The 18,364-nt window shown below is 50.4% G+C and overlaps 11 protein-coding genes across 19 annotated transcripts; 6 read left to right on the top strand and 5 right to left on the bottom strand.

Moving 5' to 3' along the window:
• Positions 1–102: 102 nt before the first annotated feature.
• Positions 103–2,258, top strand: PPTG_10123. Of its 2 annotated transcripts, XM_008905397.1 has the most exons (6): positions 103–174; positions 313–337; positions 414–574; positions 639–1,013; positions 1,082–1,233; positions 1,301–2,258. In XM_008905397.1, exons 1-6 carry the CDS (start codon positions 136–138, stop codon positions 1,347–1,349), a joined length of 801 nt encoding a protein of 266 aa, XP_008903645.1. In that variant the 5' UTR covers positions 103–135; the 3' UTR covers positions 1,350–2,258. The 2 variants fall into 2 exon arrangements, with proteins under 2 accessions (XP_008903645.1, XP_008903646.1); XM_008905398.1 differs by having other exon boundaries at positions 313–574.
• Positions 1,362–2,556, bottom strand: PPTG_10124 (hypothetical protein). 8 transcript variants are annotated; one of them, XM_008905402.1, is made up of 6 exons: positions 2,336–2,556; positions 2,233–2,255; positions 2,074–2,164; positions 1,947–1,992; positions 1,746–1,881; positions 1,362–1,673 (listed from the first exon to the last, which is right to left on the bottom strand). In XM_008905402.1, the coding sequence occupies exons 1-6, from the start codon at positions 2,504–2,506 to the stop codon at positions 1,523–1,525; spliced, it is 618 nt and encodes a 205-aa protein (XP_008903650.1). In that variant the 5' UTR covers positions 2,507–2,556; the 3' UTR covers positions 1,362–1,522. The 8 variants fall into 8 exon arrangements, with proteins under 8 accessions (XP_008903650.1, XP_008903651.1, XP_008903647.1 ...); XM_008905403.1 differs by having other exon boundaries at positions 1,362–1,881; XM_008905399.1 differs by having other exon boundaries at positions 1,947–2,164.
• Positions 2,557–2,989: 433 nt separating this feature from the next.
• On the top strand, positions 2,990–4,733 carry PPTG_10125 (hypothetical protein). Its single transcript, XM_008905407.1, has one exon. The coding sequence runs from the start codon at positions 3,158–3,160 to the stop codon at positions 4,586–4,588; it is 1,431 nt and encodes a 476-aa protein (XP_008903655.1). The 5' UTR covers positions 2,990–3,157; the 3' UTR covers positions 4,589–4,733.
• Positions 4,734–5,229: 496 nt separating this feature from the next.
• Positions 5,230–6,676, top strand: PPTG_10126 (hypothetical protein; the record flags this gene model as incomplete). Its single annotated transcript, XM_008905408.1, has 1 exon — positions 5,230–6,676. The coding sequence occupies one exon, from the start codon at positions 5,230–5,232 to the stop codon at positions 6,622–6,624; it is 1,395 nt and encodes a 464-aa protein (XP_008903656.1). The 3' UTR covers positions 6,625–6,676.
• A 121-nt stretch (positions 6,677–6,797) lies between these two features.
• Positions 6,798–8,318, bottom strand: PPTG_10127 (hypothetical protein; the record flags this gene model as incomplete). The annotated part of the gene is made up of 1 exon (XM_008905409.1): positions 6,798–8,318. One exon carries the CDS (start codon positions 8,316–8,318, stop codon positions 6,798–6,800), a length of 1,521 nt encoding a protein of 506 aa, XP_008903657.1.
• Positions 8,319–9,016: 698 nt separating this feature from the next.
• Positions 9,017–10,309, top strand: PPTG_10128 (hypothetical protein; the record flags this gene model as incomplete). Its single annotated transcript, XM_008905410.1, has 2 exons — positions 9,017–9,733; positions 9,818–10,309. 2 exons carry the CDS (start codon positions 9,017–9,019, stop codon positions 10,307–10,309), a joined length of 1,209 nt encoding a protein of 402 aa, XP_008903658.1.
• A 416-nt stretch (positions 10,310–10,725) lies between these two features.
• PPTG_10129 (hypothetical protein) lies at positions 10,726–11,635 on the bottom strand (the record flags this gene model as incomplete). Its single annotated transcript, XM_008905411.1, has 2 exons — positions 10,726–10,971; positions 11,090–11,635. The coding sequence occupies 2 exons, from the start codon at positions 11,633–11,635 to the stop codon at positions 10,726–10,728; spliced, it is 792 nt and encodes a 263-aa protein (XP_008903659.1).
• A 600-nt stretch (positions 11,636–12,235) lies between these two features.
• Positions 12,236–12,835, top strand: PPTG_10130 (hypothetical protein; the record flags this gene model as incomplete). The annotated part of the gene is made up of 1 exon (XM_008905412.1): positions 12,236–12,835. One exon carries the CDS (start codon positions 12,236–12,238, stop codon positions 12,833–12,835), a length of 600 nt encoding a protein of 199 aa, XP_008903660.1.
• A 700-nt stretch (positions 12,836–13,535) lies between these two features.
• Positions 13,536–14,027, top strand: PPTG_10131 (hypothetical protein; the record flags this gene model as incomplete). The annotated part of the gene is made up of 1 exon (XM_008905413.1): positions 13,536–14,027. The coding sequence occupies one exon, from the start codon at positions 13,536–13,538 to the stop codon at positions 14,025–14,027; it is 492 nt and encodes a 163-aa protein (XP_008903661.1).
• A 1,057-nt stretch (positions 14,028–15,084) lies between these two features.
• PPTG_10132 (hypothetical protein) lies at positions 15,085–16,813 on the bottom strand (the record flags this gene model as incomplete). The annotated part of the gene is made up of 2 exons (XM_008905414.1): positions 15,085–15,463; positions 15,597–16,813. The coding sequence occupies 2 exons, from the start codon at positions 16,811–16,813 to the stop codon at positions 15,085–15,087; spliced, it is 1,596 nt and encodes a 531-aa protein (XP_008903662.1).
• Positions 16,814–17,397: 584 nt separating this feature from the next.
• On the bottom strand, positions 17,398–17,949 carry PPTG_10133 (hypothetical protein; the record flags this gene model as incomplete). Its single annotated transcript, XM_008905415.1, has 1 exon — positions 17,398–17,949. The coding sequence occupies one exon, from the start codon at positions 17,947–17,949 to the stop codon at positions 17,464–17,466; it is 486 nt and encodes a 161-aa protein (XP_008903663.1). The 3' UTR covers positions 17,398–17,463.
• Between the last annotated feature and the right edge of the window lie 415 nt (positions 17,950–18,364).

The following is an 18,364-nucleotide window of genomic DNA, read 5'->3' on the forward strand; positions in this document are numbered from 1 at the left end:
CATATAGATTTCATCATGCGGCGGTGGTATCTGCCATGTACCCCTGACCGAACTGCGATTCTATTGGCTAAAAACCACAGAATCTGAAGCATTCCAAAAAGACTCCTGTTTGTCTAAAAAGCCAGCAAAACCATCATGGACGACGATGTTAAATCTGCGGCTAATGCCATGAATGTACGTAGCCTGTAGCAGCTAGACGGCAGACCTGAGCGTCGCTCTACAACTTCGTCTCTTCGGTGCACCAGCTCACAATATCTAACCGTTGTCTAATCCGCTCCTTTCTGTGGTGATGGCGCAAAATTGAATTCTCAGGATCGTGGCGCTGACCTCAACTTCGGTATGTTGGTTCACTACGGCGGAGTAGACTTGTATAACCCATATAGCTGAATGTATATGAATTGGATATGCTGCAGAGGTCTCAGTGGTCGAAGGCGACGAGCTGGAGGACGGACTCATGTCCCCGAAGGTCAGGGACACGCTCATTGGCGCCAAAACCGCGGCTTATGGAGACGATGACAAGCCTGTACGACCCATGGGTCTGTGTGGCTGCTTCAGCTTGGCTTTCTACCAGCCGGTACGTGGAAATTGATATAATACGCGAATGGCGAGATGAAACCTGACTCTTCTTCCTTTTCTAGTATTTTGATGTCGACACTTCGGACGTTCAGCAACGTCTAATGCGAGCGCTAGTTCCGTTCAAGAAAGACCCAACGTTCGCTGAGCTAGCACTGAAGTCGCCAGATGCGTATGGTCCGTTTTGGCTCTCCACGACGCTCATCTTCTGCCTAGCGTCGTGCAGTAATGCGGCGTCCTTCCTGGACTACGAAGGCAACACAGACGAGTGGTCGTACGACTTCAGTCGCCTCGCTTCAGCCTACACACTCGTCGAGATATTCCTACTGGGCCTTCCTATGCTGATCTGGCTAGTTGGCAAGTACTTCCAAGTCCCGATGACGCTACTCTTCCTCGTGTGTCTCTATGGCTACTCCTCGATCATGTTCATCCCAGCAGCGGTAAGTATTTGTCAATTTTGTTGCGTACATATCAATAACTAAGCACGTCGGTATAATTATGTATGCAGATCTTGTGTGTTTCGCCAGTGGACGCCATGGATTGGGTAGTGATGCTAGTTGCAATGGCGTGGTCGCTCTACTTCCTGCTGAACAACCTCTGGCACGTCATTTCTGAGCATTTGACGAAGGAAAAGATGCTGCCAGTGCTGGCAGTTATCAGGTGCGCACACTTGGGCTCGTAATTATGGGCTATCATATTGACTTATTGTGTTTCTCTTCCTTCGTAGTGGAGCGCACATGATGTGGGCCATTCTTATGAAGCTTCTGTTCTTTTAGGCGACGCGGTCTTACGTAACTCAATACGAGCACTCTTTGGCACTCTTTGTTTAAACTTTTGTCCAATTCAACATATTTATGCGGTACGCACTGAATTGCATTACCAAACGATGCACACGACATTACAACAAAGCGATAATAACACCGACACAGGCCGCCTCGAAACAGCATGGCTACACTATCCTGATTTCTTCTTCGTCGTCACTGTCCAAGCCCATCCCGCTCTCCGCGTTCAGCATTATTTCTCTCTCATCATCCGGATGTACGGCCAACTCCTCGAAGTCAATGTCTTTGCCGATAGTAGTGGGCTGATCCGACCGGTTCCTGCAGAAAATAACGAATAGCTCATTAACTCGCTCCATCGCATCACTAAACCACCAAAGCCGAGAAACCTACTTGAGGAAAATCGCCAATCTGACGTACTGTACTGCGTTGCGCAGCGCCAGCACCGAGTCCGCCGCGACTTCTTCCAGTTCACCCAGCACGCCTTCCCCCTCGTTGAAGTACATGGCCACTGACACCAGGCTCATAACTGCAGCACAGACAGCAGTCCATCAGCTACGGCATCATCAGAGTCGCCGTTGAACTCGAACTCACCTAAGGCGACAACGTCGAAGACGTTGCACCATTTGTGCCAGAACCTCTGCCATTTACAACAGACGACACGCTGAGTAAGACCCCACTGTTTCCAGAACCTGCCACTCGTGACTGCACCATCGCTCACCCTCTTAAACGCCATCATCCGCAGCAACACCTCGAACACCAGCAGCGCACTGACCGTGATCTCCAGCGAAATAAACACCACCGACGATGGACTAACACATCAATGCATTCGTTAATAATCTGCTGTCCATTCCACCGCTTGACTGTTAATAGGACGTACATTTTCCAGTTATTCATCCCAGTCTGCCATGATCAAGAAGCATAGCACAATAGTATCAGTTAAATTTCTGTGGTGAAAGGTAAGTATGACTGCTGTGGCTCACCCAGGCGACGCACACCACACTGGAAGCGATCATGAAGAAGTATACGAGGCGGTAGAAGCTGGAGAAGTAAAGCCGACTGGATACCGTCATAAGGTACTCCTTACATCCGATATGGGACCCTGCCGGCTCCGCCGCGCCCGCCACCTTCGCGTAGCCCTTGGGCGCCTTCATTGCGGAGATAAAGTGACAACGACTGGATTCATTCCGCTGGTCAACATCTGAGTCGGCAGACGATTGGCTAAAAAGAGACAAATCAAAAGCAATCTCTCTGGCTCCAAAGCTGCCCAAGGGATTCGAGCACGGTCCATGCGTAGCCCGACAATTGGAAAACTGGGTTGGCGGCGGTGAAGAATCGCCGACAATTTATGTGACCAGTAACTAGAGGCAATACATGTACAGACTCACTGATGGAGTGCTGCTACTATTGGCCACAAGTTGGAGAGCCTGGTTGACTGAAACACTTGAAAAGTTCGTTTTCCTTTTGGCGAAGAGTGGGCATGTACAATATCAAGCCGACGGTCGAGCGCCTTTGCGGATCTATAGAGCGTGATACTCTTGGCATGTGTAATCCGAACTGGGTTACACGTTGAAGTTACATGCAAAAGGTGTCACGATCGTGGGACTGGATGGGAATGATAGGTTTGACGCGTGAGGCAAGTGTTGCCCCAGGATGCCATTCACGGCAATTTGCGTTTGCGCCGAGGTCTGTGCGACGTGATGACGGTCGGCTGACCAGGATGCCACCTGCTCCGCCTGCAAATTCAATCTCACTTTGGAATTTGCTCCGCCTGGTGCACACCTGCCCAGGATATCCTCGGAACCATGGTCTTCCGCCTCGCCGCCGTTCTACTCGCCGCAACGTCACTCTTCTCGGTTCCGCTAGCCACAGCTGAGTCAAGCTGCACGCTCAGCGACTCCGAAACTTGCGCCGTCGATTCGCTCACACCTTCCGACGACGATGGCAGCGTTATCATCTACCCGGGCGGCAACACGCGTTGCGCTTTTGATGACTACACGGACTCAGAGACAGCGTTCTCTACAAACTCGACGTATTTCTTCCAGGTGTTCCCGAACGGTGGTTCGGACAAGTCAAAGTTGATGATTTTCTTCCAAGGAGGTGGTGCCTGTGCCGATAAAGACACGTGTGCATTCGGCTTGCAGTGCTCTCTGGGCGCCAGTGCTACGTTCTCAACAGCAGCTACTGCGAGCAGTGCAGGTGTACTAGACCGCTCGATCTCGGACAATATGTTCAAAGACTGGAACGTTGTCTTCATCCCGTACTGCACGGGTGACATCCACATTGGTAACCGAGTTACAGCCGCTTATGAGAGCGGCATCGAGGTACTTCTGGGCAACTCGCAGTGTCTCGGACTCGACTATGCGATGCATATGAATGGGTATAACAACACCATGGCGGTGCTTGACTGGGCACTCGAAAACTATCCGGACGTTGACAACCTCATCGTTGGTGGTGAGAGTGCGGGGTCACTTGGTGCTCAGGTTCACAGCGCCAAGATCGCTGAAATGTGGGACGTTGACGCCAGAGGCGCAAGGTTCTCAGTATTGGCAGATAGCTACGTCGGTGTCGTCCCTGAAGATCACCCGGCAGCAGAACTCTTGGTGTACTACGGCGCGTGCACCAACGACTTCGGTTTGTCCGAGGACACTGTGGCAGCCTGCGAAGCTGGCACCGCCACTACTATTGAGATGATCGATGCACTGTTGGAGGCACAACCTGAGGGCAATTGGCTCTTCATCGATAGCAAAGGAGATAAGACCCAGCGCTATTTCTATGCCCTTGTGGAAGAAGGTATATTGGGTTATCCCTTCTCGGATTTGATCTCCGAGGCAGATTTCTTCTCAAACATGAGCACGATCCTGGATTCGTACCGGAAGGTGAGCTCTCGTATCACGACTTTTTACGTTGAAGGCACAAAACACGTCTTTCTGGCTGACTCGAACTTCACGAGCTACGAGAGCGATGAGGGCTTGCTACTTGGCGATGTTATTAACGAATGGCTGGTTTCGAACGCGAGCTTGAATTCAAACTCGACAGAAACTCCAAGTGCGACTACGGCGACACCCGCTGCAACTACGACAACGCCTACGGCGACGACAGCTGCGCCCGGCACCACCACGTCTCCTAGCACCCCTTCGTCCCCAAGTACGACTACGTCTGCAAGCTCCACCACGTCGCCTTCAGCTACGACGTCACCCAGTGCTACCACAACTTCCGCACCCCTCGCTTGCTAGGAGCCTAGGATAAGGATTTACCTCGCTGTCTTAGCAACTTTGACAATTCACAATACCGTAAGACGACCCCATTTTGAGGGCTATCTTCATTTATGTGTTGGTTTTTCTTTATGAGAAATGCAAGATCTATCAATATCGTACCACATCATTTTCTATTCACTGCTTGCGAATCTTGCTTCCGACATGTCCGAAAGCTCTCGTAGGCTACGCTACGAGTCGTAGCGATAACGATGAGGCGGAACTTCCACCAGCTGAGCGGGGCGGAGGTGATTTTCAATCACTGACAATTGCGTAATATCCTTTCAGGTTCAACATGGATTCATGATGCACTTCCTTTTCCCGTGGCATTCCTTTCCATGCCAAAGACTCTGTGCTCTGTGGCAAAAAGGCACAAACATGTAGTGTTCGGGCAAAATGGTTTGATGCAACCAAGTTGAAGTTATCGCAGAACAACTTCAAGGAGGCAACATGAATGACACATATCGTATCGTTTAACACCGTGATAGCGTGAATTTCTCGCACGATGTCTACGACTGTTTTAAGATCTTTTTCGTTGAACTTCGTGTGAGCGCTGACCGTCATCCTCACTTCTCAATCGACCTCGAGTACTTCGCACCACTTGTGGCCTTGGATACTTCGCTATGTACTTCACAAGTGTCGCCTCGACACTGCTCGCTGCAATGGCCTTCCTTTCTTTGGTTCCACGAACTACGTCCGAGTCTATCTGCACACTGAGTGACTCCGAAGCGTGTGCTGTCGATACGCTCACTCCCTCAGACGACGATGGGAGTGTTCTTATCTACCCGGGAGGAAACACGCGTTGCGCTTTTGACGACTACACGGATTCCGAATCAACGTTCTCTACAAACTCGACGTATTTCTTCCAGGTGTTCCCGAACAGTGGTTCGAACAAGTCGAAGTTGATGATATTCTTCCAAGGAGGTGGTGCCTGCACTGACGAGGAGACCTGCTCGTTTGGCTTGCAATGCTCATTGGGGGCTAGCGCGACCCTGACAACAGTTGCAACTTCTAGCAGTGCAGGTATACTAAATCGCTCGATCTCGGACAACATGTTCAAAGACTGGAACATTGTTTTCGTGCCATATTGCACCGGGGATGTTCATGCTGGAAACCGCATCTTAGAACCCTACGAGAGCAATGTTGCAGAGCTCCTGGGGGAACCACAATGTCTTGGATTGAATTACACCATGTACCTCAATGGCTACAACAATACTCAATCAGCGCTGGATTGGGCCCTTGAGAACTACCCGGACGTTGACAACCTCGTCGTGGGCGGTGAGAGTGCTGGTTCTCTCGGGGCACAGCTTCACAGCGCACACATCGCCGAATTGTGGGGTGTCAACTCCAAGGGCACACGGTTCTCGGTGATCGCAGACAGCTACGTTGGTGCTGTGCCTGCGAATCACACAGGATCGCAATCTCTGCACTTTACTGGAGTGTGTGATGTTAACTTGGGCATGCCAGCCACCGTTGTGGCAGATTGCGATGCAGAGATGGCTACAACCATTGAGATGACGGAGTCACTGATCGAAGATGTGCCACAAGGCAATTGGCTTTTCATCAACAGTAAGGGAGATTTAACACAGCGATACTTCTATGCACTTCTCGAGGAAGGCATCGAAGGCTACCCGTTCACCGATCTAGTTTCCGAGCAAGATTTCTACGCTGACATGAGTGTGATCTTGGATGCATACCAAAGTATCAGTACTCGAATTACTACGTTCTACGTCGAGGGCACGAAGCACGTCTTCTTGGCTGATACGAACTTTACGAGCTATCAAAGTGACGAGGGTTTGTTACTCGGCGATGTACTTAATGCGTGGTTAGTCTCGGACTCCAGTTTGAACTCGAACACTACGGCAGTCACTTCAAGTTCAGGTAGTTCAGCTACAACGACAGACGCTACTACTGCAAGCTCAACCAACTCAGGTACGCCCGGAAGCAGCACAACAAGCGCGACATCAACCGCAAGCACTACCTCGTCATCGACTACGAGCACTACTTCTTTCTGCTAAGTGGAGTATGAATATCGGGAGACCCAACGCAACCTTATGACATCAAACACGGACAGGAAATTTTCTTGAACAAGTGCATTGTAGTTTCAGTTCAGTCCCCCCCCCCCCTTCCTTCCCCCGCGCGCTTTAACGAACCTTCGAAATGCACCAGACAGAGTCTTACCGTAAGACTCTTACGCGAAAGCCTGGGGCACCTTCTGGGCAGTAGTTTCAATCTCAATCTCAGCCTCCTCTTCCTGCTTCGTTCCCTTTTCCTTCGGTGGAATGCTAATAACGCGCTTACCGCACAGCGAGTAGTGGTAGCCCGGTTCGAAGCGGTCTTCAATGTTCGTACGCACCAGGAACAGAACCACAAAACCGATGCATACGATAACGAAGATAACTTGAATGTTGTCGATGTACGCCTCACCCACGCTCATACCGTCAGCAATTTTGCCATTGTAAGCGTTGTTGAAGGTGATGCCGCCGACAACAGCACCGAAGGCCAGGGACGTGAGGATGATGCCATGCAGGGGACCGACGTTGTAGGCGCCAAACATGTCGGTGACAAGGGCCGGGATCGTACCAAGGCCGCCGCCGTAGCTGCATGTGAGCACGAAAATCTCGATAACGAAGAACGTGAAGCTTTCGTGACGGATGACCGTGGGCAGCGAACCGATCACAATAATTTGCGCACCCAGGGTGAAGAAGTACAACACTTTGCGCGCGTACGTCTTCTCTATTTTGAAGTAGCGCACGAGAAAATCCGAGATGGACGAGAACGCTAGACGACCACAGCAGTTGAACACACTGTTGATTGACACAATGTCGGAGGCCGTGTTCGCACTCTTGGCGAAAATGTCCGTGCACATACTGGACAAGCGGGACAGCACGATGACACCGAAGAGCTGGTTGGCGAAGAACATGATGTACATGAAAATGTAGTCGGGTGAGAGGACGGCATGCTTGAGTGTTAACGGCTGGCTAGGTGTCTTCGTGATAACCGCAGTCTCCTGCTGATCCGCATGGGTGGGAGTATGAATGGCCTTGTAAGCAGTGCTTAGCTTCTCCTCTAGGATCTCGTTCTCGTCGACACGATCACCATGGATGTTGAGACCGTTAACAGTAAAGTCAGGGGGCGGTACTCGAAGAACCAAGACGGAAGCGTACATGGCAGCACACATGATCGCGCCAAGAAGAACGAACATCCAGGCAAGACCGACAGCGTCAATGGTGGGCAAGTACACCTTGCTCCACACAACCGATCCCGCACCAGAACCAGCGACAGCGAAACCGGCGGCAGTGCCACGGTAGTCGGGGAACCACTTCTGAAGTGTCGACACGGGCGATATGTAGCACATACCCATACCGATGGCGCTGATGACACCGTATCCGATATAGATCCAAGCAATGGACTTGTAGTGAATCCCGAGAGCCGTGACGATGTGGCCAATCAAGAAAAATGTCGTGCCGATGGACACGGCCCAACGGGGTCCCTTACGCTCAATAAGTGGACCCAGGCCTGCCGTTGCCGTTCCACAGACACCCATGGAAATGTAAAAAGTGTTCACGGCGCGGCCCTTCTTAGCATCGCCGTAGACAGCCAAGTCGATCGGGTGGTTGAGCACCGACCAGGCGTAGATACAACCGAGGCAGAACTGCACCACAAAAGCTGCGATGAACAGATACCATCGCGAGAACGTGAACCCGAACATTGGGTCAGATAACTGGAAAGGTGAAGACTTCTGCTTTGGGTGCCCGATTCCAAACTGATCGAGTACTTAGAGCTCGATTTTTTTTTTCGGTTGACCCCTTCAGGTGGTTGTCGAAGCGCTGGAAAGCATTGCCGTCGAGAAAGCCAGCGATCTCGCCTGTCTGTTTGGGCAGCACGTGGTCCAGCACAGTCAAATGATCGGGTATGTGCTTCAACCTGCAACTTCTGATTAAAATCAAATCAAAAGAAATTGATTAGCGCTGTAAACAGAATCTGGGGTGGACCCCAATTTACGAACTCCAACAACAAATTGTCTAGTTAAATCCAAATTCGGAGTCTACATAATTTATGATATCTGTTCTAATTTCGGTAGCAAAATCCAAAATTCGTTGTTGAAGAATTTACTAAATTTTACCACGTGTCTTATAATAAAATATCCTCAGCTGTGTCTTTGCAGAAGAGGCAGTGTCCAGCTCATCAAAGCAAAGGCCCGGGCTGGACTCCAGCTTGACTAAATAGGGGGTTTCAGTTAATCATTTCTTGAGCACATCTTTTCGAAACGATGAGACGAGAAATGAAAGCGAATTTTTTTCCTAGGGGGTTTCAGTTCATAATTTCTCGCAATAAGGTACTCATTTCTGCGTGACGTTGCCCCTCTCTCTTTGAATATTCATAGATATCTTTCCTCTCACACAAATCATGCCGCCGTCTGACTTCAAGAAGCTCAAGGTGGAGATGTCGTGTGTGATCTTCCAGTTGGCAATGCTACACGAGCTTCGTAATACGCATCCACTGTTCGTTGATACGGAAACGTCCGACGGCGACGACAACGACGACTCACTACTATCGTTGCTCGTGATACTACGTCAAGCTTTGGATCGCGTACGCTATTCTGTCGATCGAAAGAACGTTGTTCGCTCCGTGGCACATCATGCTTTGCTCTACAACCTTCGTGACGACGAGTTCCGAAAGTTTATCCGGGTTAGCAAGATCACGTTTAATGTTTTAGTTGAAATGATTCACCAAGACATTGTTTTCAAGGCCAAGGGCGACAAGGCCAAGAAGCAGCAGCGCGATGTGGCACTGCAGCTCGCCATAACACTAGAGTGGTACGGGGCTTATGGAAATGGAAACTCCGTCGCGCACCTCGTTCGAGACTACGCAGTTGGAATGGGAACAGTTCCGACTTACGTACGCCGTGTGCAGAAAGCTTTACTTCGCCACTACACAACATGTGTGTCTTGGCCCAGTCAGCAGCAGCGAGCTCTTTCGGCAGCGTTTCACGAAGAGCGCTTTGGGCTAACCGAGGGAGTGGTCGGGTTTGTCGATGGCACTCACGTTAACTTTTCCCAGAAGCCGCACATCCAGGGCTCATTGCACTATAGTCAAAAGTGCCAGCACAGCCTGAACGTGCAGGTTATTTGCAACGAAGATAAAGTGATTCTGCTAGCTTTCACACGCTGACCAGGATCGTGTTGTGACTCGACGGTATTTTCCAAGACTCCTATTGCGAAGCATCCAGAGCGATACTTTTCCGGTGACGAGTATCTGATTGGTGATACTGGATATGCGCTGAGCATCAGGCTAATCACCCCGTACAAGCTTCCAGCAGCGGCCAAGGATGAACATGCGTTTTATAACGAAACCATCTCATCCGCTCGAGTCATTAACGAAACCTGTATTGGATTGCTCAAGAATCGCTGGATGTCCCTGAAAGAAATACGAACTCAAATCAAGAAGAAAGCAGATTTCCGCCACGTGAATAACCATATTCTCGCCTGCGTTCTGCTTCACAACCTTGGGCTGGCGCTTGCAGACGAATGGGACGAAGACACGGCCGACGAAGAAGACGACGATGAACCCAGGGGTACCGCGGAGGTAGGCACGGCAGCACAACAAAAGCGTGAGCGAATTAAGCGCGCACTGATCAGTACTAGGCAAGAACATCTCCACCAGTGCTTGCACCTCAGAGATAGTCTTTCCTCCAAGTAATAGTTCCACTGCCATTTTCCTGCGCTCTTCATCACGTTTTTCGCGGCGCTTGTCTTGGCGCTCTTGATCGCGTTCTTCCAGAGCTCTACGTTGTTCGTTGACATGGGCTTTAAGTTCCTTGTTTTTGAACTCCATTGTCTCCTTAAACTGCTTGGATTCTGCTTTCAGCTTCAGTTTTGCTCTTTTTTCTCCAACGCGTCTCGTTTTCTCTGCCTCTACAGATAACACTCAGCCAAAACCCTTTCGCTTTAACGAGTTTGCCTTCTCCACTCCTTTTGTCTTAGCGACAGCCTTAGCAGCTGAAACAGACTTTGCCACTGGTTGGGTTGTTCGAGCAGATGTGCATGACTCTGGCTGGAATCTGCGACGAGAAGTATAATCCTCTTGGTCATCTTGGTACTGCGGTCGTGTCAATGCTAAGCTGGACTTGTTTTGACGGCCGAGAAGCTGTTGAAGCGGTTGTCGGTTTGATAAACTTGTTGTATCTGCAGGCATATCAGCATGGGACATCCCGCTTGGTGGTCGATTTTCCTGGTCGGGTTCACCTTCGTCATGTTGAAAGTCTCTGCTCGGGTTGGCTTGGTCTTCACGATCATGACGGACATCGAGATCCTCAGCTCCAACATTGAATACGGTTTCTCCACCGTCACTTTCACTGCCCGCTGGTGATTTATCAAGTCTGAAATCAGGATAGCCGAACTCATGGACTTCGCTATCGCAAGCAGTGGCTGCTCCACCGCTATTAGCTCGGTCAACAGTAAGTTCATCAAGTAGACGTACGTCGTCGTCGCTAAGATCCGGTACATGGCACTCAGATTCTGGATTAACGTTGGCTTGCTCTGCAAACATTGCGTCCATCCTCGTGTAGAACGGACACGCCTTCTCGATCATGTCGTCGACCGTAATTCCATTTGCCAGCATCTCTTCCGTGATTCCGAACCCTGTGTTGCTGTTCTTACGTTCTCGAGTGTTTTTGTAACGCTTGAACTGCGACGCCCATCGGCTCTGGCAAGTTGTTCTGTCCCAGACCACGGAATGGCGAGGATCATCTCCACCGTATTGCATAGCATACTCGTGTACGTACTGCGCCATACTTGCAAATCCAGCGAGCTTCGTGATACCCGAACCATGCGCCATGCTCTTTCCAGCGGTTGATTCTCCGAGGTAAATAGGGCGGTTAGAGCTCACTTCTATCCACAAGACCATTCCTTCAAGCTGGAGAGGTGTCGTGTGCGCAAACTTGGCCGCCTTTCTTGGCTGCTTGTTCTTGAACACCTTCTTCGCTGTGGTCTTGGACTGCTTTTTGTTGGCTGGCGGACGAGGCATGGCTGGGTTTCCGTTCGCAATGCAGACTCGGCGCGGGGATACTTTGGTAAGTGAGCTCAAAAGGAAACCTTTGGCTTATTTGATATCCTCCTTAAAGCGATCAGGATCGAGAAGACAGCAATTAGGCAAGACAAGAAATGAATTTAAGAAATGAGTCTCCTGAGGCTCATTTCTTGAAACGATGAAGACAAGAAATGAGGCCTCAAAATCTAGCAAAGAAATTATTAACTGAAACCCCCTAATACGAGAAACACACATACATTATGTGGTCAGCACTCAAATACTTTCCTCCAGCACTCAAAACATAAACAGAGCGGACCTGCCTCCGAGACACAATTGGAGGGAACCTTACTGACACACAGCAGTACAATCATGGCACAGCAAAAACTTGTAGGCACCGTACAATCCCTGCTTCACCGCAAAATGCTGTTGAAACACAATAACTTGCTCAGTCTCTACTCGGCGCTGCACGCCGCGGGAAGTGCGCAAACGAGGTGGGGGTAGGTTATAATGAGCCAATCAGCACCCACTGTTTGGAGAGGTGGCTCGCACCATTTTCTAAGGCGCCGGACGCCATTCTCCGGATCCACCCGAGCGACTATGCCGAGACGTCTTTCGTGGGAGGAGAAAGCCGTCGACGTCGACGCCCCCGCTGCCGACGCCCTGCTGGAGACTTTAAAGTCATTCGACATTGTGAAGAGCCAGACTATGGCTTGTACGCTTTGTGCCAGCGACGACCACAAGATGCGGTATCGCCTGCTCGCCTGTGCCTCTGTGGTATGCATCGATGCAACTACCGACAACTGCGGCTGGAGAGGGAAGATCGTCACGTGCCTGGAGACCGGGCACGCGTCGATCTTCGAGTACGATACGCATTCGTCAACCGTTTCGTCACCGAGACGAAAGAAGCTGAGCAGCACTCAGAAGACCTATTGCCGAGAGCTGGCCGACAACCATCTCCGTCCGATGCGGATACGACACGCTCTGGCTCGTAAATTCAGCACCTCTCTCGAGGACTTGCCACCACTGAAGACTGTACAAAACTTCGTGAACAACTACGGTCGCAATTGCTTGGAGAATCACGACCGCGTCGATGATCTGAGGGCGTGGGTACACGAGCGTGCCTATACCGGCTCGGAGGCCATGACAGACGCTTTTACGTTCGGTTGGCAGCTAGTAACATGGGGAGGCCTGTCGTAGGCAACGGATCGGACGGTAAACCGCTCATTGTCGGACTATCGACGAAAGCCTTGATACTGCGGCTTATGGTGCCTCCTGATAGCTACATTCTACACTTATATGCTACTTACAAGATGAACCAGTGCGGATACCCCGTTTTGGTGGTCGGAATATCCGACCGCTCGCGGCGGTTTCACCTCGTTGCGCTATTTGTGATTTCACAAGAGACTCAACCTGTATTTCAGGCTGCACTATCGGCCCTCCGACGTCTGTACTATTGGGTAACTGCAAAGGACCTGCAAGTAAACTACGCGATGGCAGACGGCTAACAGGCACAGTACAATGCTCTGACCGCCGTGTTTGGAGACAACCCAGCTTACCGTTTCCTCATGTGCTTCTTTCATGTAATGAAAAAAGTTCAAGAGCACCTTAGGACATTTTCCTCGGGCGTCGCGGCTAGACTACTTCGAGAAATATACGATCTACACTTTGCGCGAACCGATACGAGCTATTTGGAGATACTGCGTCGAATTTGCAACGCTGGCTGGACGAACCAGCGCTAGTCGCTTTTGCAAAGTACATTTACGCTCAATGGTTAACGGGGAGTTTTGCGACGTGACAGGTGTTTGCGACTCCCCCCGGGTTTGCCTCGAAAAACAACCCTGTGGAGACGTTCAACGCTCTTTTGAAGCGTGATTACACTCTTCGTCGTCGCTTAAAAATGGGCTCTCTGCTGAGGGAGCTGAGCGCTTGCTGCCAGGATCAATCGAGTAGCGTGCGGGCTTTCGAGTTTGGAGTATGTCCGAGCAAGACCCTCGCGCGTAGGGTGTCGGAGTTGGTGCGTGCTGGGGCCTACCCGGTTCTGCGCATCATCAGTCTGCCTGCACCTCGCATTGTTGTGGACCCCAATAAACGTAGCGAGGAAGGAATTGCAGTGTCCGCTCAAATGGAGGCTAACTATGCCCGCAAAGAGGTCGAAAACGAGCCGTGGGGTGGATGGGAGGTCGATGTGGAGCGTCAATGGTGCCCCTGTGACTATTGTTTTGCGTTCGGAACGTGTGTCCCCATTCTTTTCGCTCTTCGTGTCACTGCTCACGTCGACAGCAGTGGTCGCGACATTCTCGTCAGCAGACGGGAGAGAAAACGTGTTAGTGCTGCCACCGTTGCTATATCTGGCCACCCGGGAGCAGCTGGTCCAGCCTTGAGCTTGTAATAACTCCAGCACCTACAATACGACCCCGTTGTCAGTGTTTGGGTAACGAACACATAGGCCACAACAAACTGCACGTAATACATATGAGGGTTTATGTAACGGGGTACAATACCCCAAGTGTACCCAAGTTACATGAAGAGTGCCACTCTTGAGATACCTGGTACATGGTACCAGGGGCTCTAGGAGCCAATCATTGCATATCTACATAGCTTCATTATAGTTGACTTATAGTTTGTATTAGAAACTGAGTTAAGCCTACCTATAAATAAAAATCAGTCTTAATCGTACCCTCAAGTGAGTACTTCGTCCCCTTCAGACCAGGGACACGTGAACGGTCGTTCACTTAGAGTTTGTATACTCTAGAGGAAATAAACTTCCTCTGCACAAGGTGCTGTGTGACCCCGTCACAGTTTACCTAATTTTGGACTTGTATGTGTTTAAGAGTTGTTAGTATATATGCGACGTAAACCATATTATTTCACGACACACCAAGCATTGGATAAAACCCGCTAATACACAGGTATCCCCACCCTCTTTACCTTATGAGACACCTTACAAGAAAGTCTAGCTGGGCATTTTGAATGTGAGGGACGTCATTTGGATCTCCATTTTGAAATATCTCGGACACTTGTCATGTCGGACACTTGTCATGTCGGACACTTGTCATGTCGGACACTTGTTATGTCGGACACTTGACATGTCGGACATTTGGCATGAGTGTGGAGGTTATATAATTCAATAGACTGAACCCGCACACGTATTGTGTCCCTGATACACCACACGTAGTAGTACGCCAAACCAAAACATCTTGCTCGCTTTTGGCAGTGTGTGGTGCTATATTTTCTTTCTTCCATTATCTTTGTTAAGCGATTACTCAGTATGTTTCAATAATTTCTACGACCCTCGCGTCAAGCAACTTAATGGAATTGCTGTAGACCACGAGCGACGTCTGTATGACTGAATTTACGATTATTGAAAGCGCTGAACTCAAACAAGCGAAATTTATTGCAAGTTAAGCGCCTTTTTTTTTTTAGTGAAACTAAACGTTGTCTTCGTTTTATTCTTCCTGTTCCGCATTCGCCTGCCAGCAATCCTCGCATGCGCACTTAAACCAGCGCTCGTCGCCGTAGTTCACAGTAATCTCTGCCCCAGCCTGAACGTCTTTAGTCATCGTCACCATAACCTTCACCCTTGAACGATTCTGCTGCTCGACAAAAGCTGCGTTAGGGTCGCAGGCGTGGCTGATGAACCGAGTTATGCTACCGCAGTGCAGTGCATCAACGTAGACGTATTTGCGGGTTTTGGATTTCGCGTTGTAGAGTAGAGTGTACCCGCTGTTCTGCTTTACAGCTTGCTTAGCTTGACCCTCCACGATAGCTGGGAACTCGGTAAGCTCTCCGCAGTATTCCCCGAGTACGTCTCCTACGTCGAGGTTGCTTGTCGTGTACACACCCAGCCCAACGCGATGCGTATCAAACAGTTTTCAGGGATCTTGGAGCGTTACTGTATTTCGCGCCCAAGCTGCAGCAGGTAGGAGTGCAAAAAATTTCTATCAAAGCGTTGTTGCACTCGTCCACGAAGCAATCTACGGTACAGCCACACTTGTGTACACCCCCAATGTCTTGAAATTTCACGCCGTTCGTTATGCACGTGTCGATCCTCTTAATTTCGGTAGGCCACGGCACCTCTGTAAGCGTAGGAGCCGAAGGTTTGGCTGTAGGCGTTGGAAATGATTCACGCCTAGCTCTTAGGCAAATTAAGCGCGCTCTGACACCTAGTTTCCGCAAGAAACTCTGAATCTGGACGGCTTTTAAAGTTTTCGCGTGGTAAATCTGGATACCACTCCTTGTAATCGCACATCTTGCCAAATTGCGCCTCACCCGCGATATCGGCTGGTGCCAGTCCACAACGCGAGACTTCCGATGATGTCGCATCTTGTGCCGTTTGTATCGTGTTGGTACGGTTTTGGCGTAGGCCAGTGCCTCCGCCACCTTGTCGTCAGAGATTGTAGTCGTGTCGTTCATAGCCGCTTCATCATCCGAGGACACTAAGTTTATAATCTGGCTAAGTGACGATCGTTTGGAAATTTCCTCGCGTTGACTCGATTGTTTGGTTGGTGTAGTTGGTGATTGCAGGTCTGTTGCCTCCGTTACGTCGAGATCCGTAGCGCTGAACCTCGGCAAAAAAACCAAATCGGGTTCAGGCTCTTCCAAACTGGACCTTCCTGAATGAGAGCTCTCGGAAACAATTTCCTCGCGCATATGACGAAGTGCCTCGTAAGTGGATTCGATAGAGGTCTGCACTGCACCTTGAAGGGCCATATTCAGCGCGCTGGACCGAGACGGAGCCGAAAATGATCCTGAGGTCAGATGAAACGTCCGTAGCTTTCGCCACTTCGTGGCTTCTGGGGAGAATTTGTTGCCAAACTGGTCTCCCACACGCTTTACCATCATGTCGGTAGGTAGGGCGTCTTCAGTGTCGACAGAGACCGGATACTCGACACCTTCTGTGGCATCAACTCTCGTTACCACGCCAACGCGGTGTCCTCGTGCGTCGCCAGCCACGAATGCGCGGCAAAAATACTCGAGTCTATCAGTATATCCCCTGCGCATAGGGTCTCCGGTTGGAGCTCCAAAGCGCTGAGCCCCACCATCGTCAACATGCGTGTGCTGGACGCGCAACCAGCGGTAGCTGTAGGTGGCTGCCAGCCCCAGGAAGATACTGATGTGGTGTGGAGCATTTATGGCGGTTGTTGCTCGAACCACACGTCCACATTCAAGTAACATTGCATTTCGATTGGATGGTGACGCAACAGCGTCACAAGTGTCTGTACGCGCACAGGCGCACTCGAGAAGGGCCTGCTTGTCAGCACTGTCCGTGCATATTGTGGGAGATGGGTTATTTTGTTGGCCAGATTTCTACGTGTGATTATTATATTTCCTCACACAATTGTGGTTCGTGTGTCCCACACGAACCCCATACAAAAGATTTCCTGCCAGCACGTATGCACGTGGCGCGACACAGAGCTCGACGGCAGTTCTCCGTTCGTAGTGACGGACACAGGTGACCCCAAGAAGCGCGAAGCGGCTCTATCGCTGCGCAATAACCATGGCCACGTTACCCAGCAAGTGTGTCCACGTCAAAGGCCAGAACTGATGAGACAAAGACCCGAAAGGGCAAGTTGTATGCAGCAAAATTGTATATGGAGCACGGCTTGCCTCAAGGACAATGGTGGAGGGGAATGAGTGTAGTGTTGGGCAGCAGTGAGTGAGCACCATCATTATTGAGAAGAATAACCCATTGATGAGGCCTCTGCGTTGCTCGGTTGTTACTTAGTTCACGTACAGCCAAGCAACGCTCACACCAAAATGGTAAGTACACGTACAACTTGTAAGTCCCTCCAGTTAAGCTAATCTGTTGTATATGCGATTGCAGCTTAGTTGATATGCAGCGCGTGCCCGTTAGAGGTTGGGCGTCCGGGACCCTGGCGCTGAGAAGAAACCTTGCGCTTCTTGTTTGGACCTCGGTACACGAGACGCTCACGCCCGGAAAGGTCGATGTGGCCTCTCGCGTTCAATGTAAACAGAATGTGCGTGCAGATACTGAATTTCATGTGGAACCGACATGGATATGTGAACTCACGGACGTTCACTCTCCAACCACTGTCTGGCATACCTTCCGTTTCCATGCGAGCTGTGTGAAGCCCTAATTGGGCAGAAGCGGGTAAATCCTCGTGCTTGCGGCTCTGGTTCTCATCGTAAGGTCTGCTCGCCGGAAGCGCACGTACGTACACTACATCGAGAGAAGTGGCATCGGCTGGTGTATCTCCTACCAGGAACGCGATGCTGTGTCTGTTGGAGTCGACTTCGGAAAGTAGCTTTTTTTCTCTCCAGCTCACGCGCACGACGCTGCAACCGCGCATCTACCGGTACACTTGACGCAAACACAGTCGTTTGTGCACTTTGAAGATAACACCAGTCAATAAATCGCTCCAGTAGCAGCCCCATTTTTAATTTGCGATGCACAGTGACATCGCGTTTGAGTGCAGCATTGTATTGCTCAACTGGATTGTTAGTAGTAGCAAAGCCAGACGGCGTATGGAATGCCTGCCACCTCTAGAAGTTCCCACTTAGCCAGGTAGCACGGAAATATGACGAGAACCCAGCCAATCCAGGCCATGAAGCCTGTAACAGGGTTACACGCAAGTGGCTACACGTAGCCACTTGATTACGACAACGGGTTTCACATTGGTGTGAGATACACCAATGGTTACATTTGACAGATCACTGGTCTGTGTGCATTTAGACTTCCTATTGGTTGAAAGGCGATCTCTTTCA

The sequence above is a fragment of the Phytophthora parasitica genome (assembly GCF_000247585.1).
Source record: "Phytophthora parasitica INRA-310 unplaced genomic scaffold supercont2.20, whole genome shotgun sequence".
Taxonomy (NCBI): domain Eukaryota; phylum Oomycota; class Peronosporomycetes; order Peronosporales; family Peronosporaceae; genus Phytophthora; species Phytophthora nicotianae.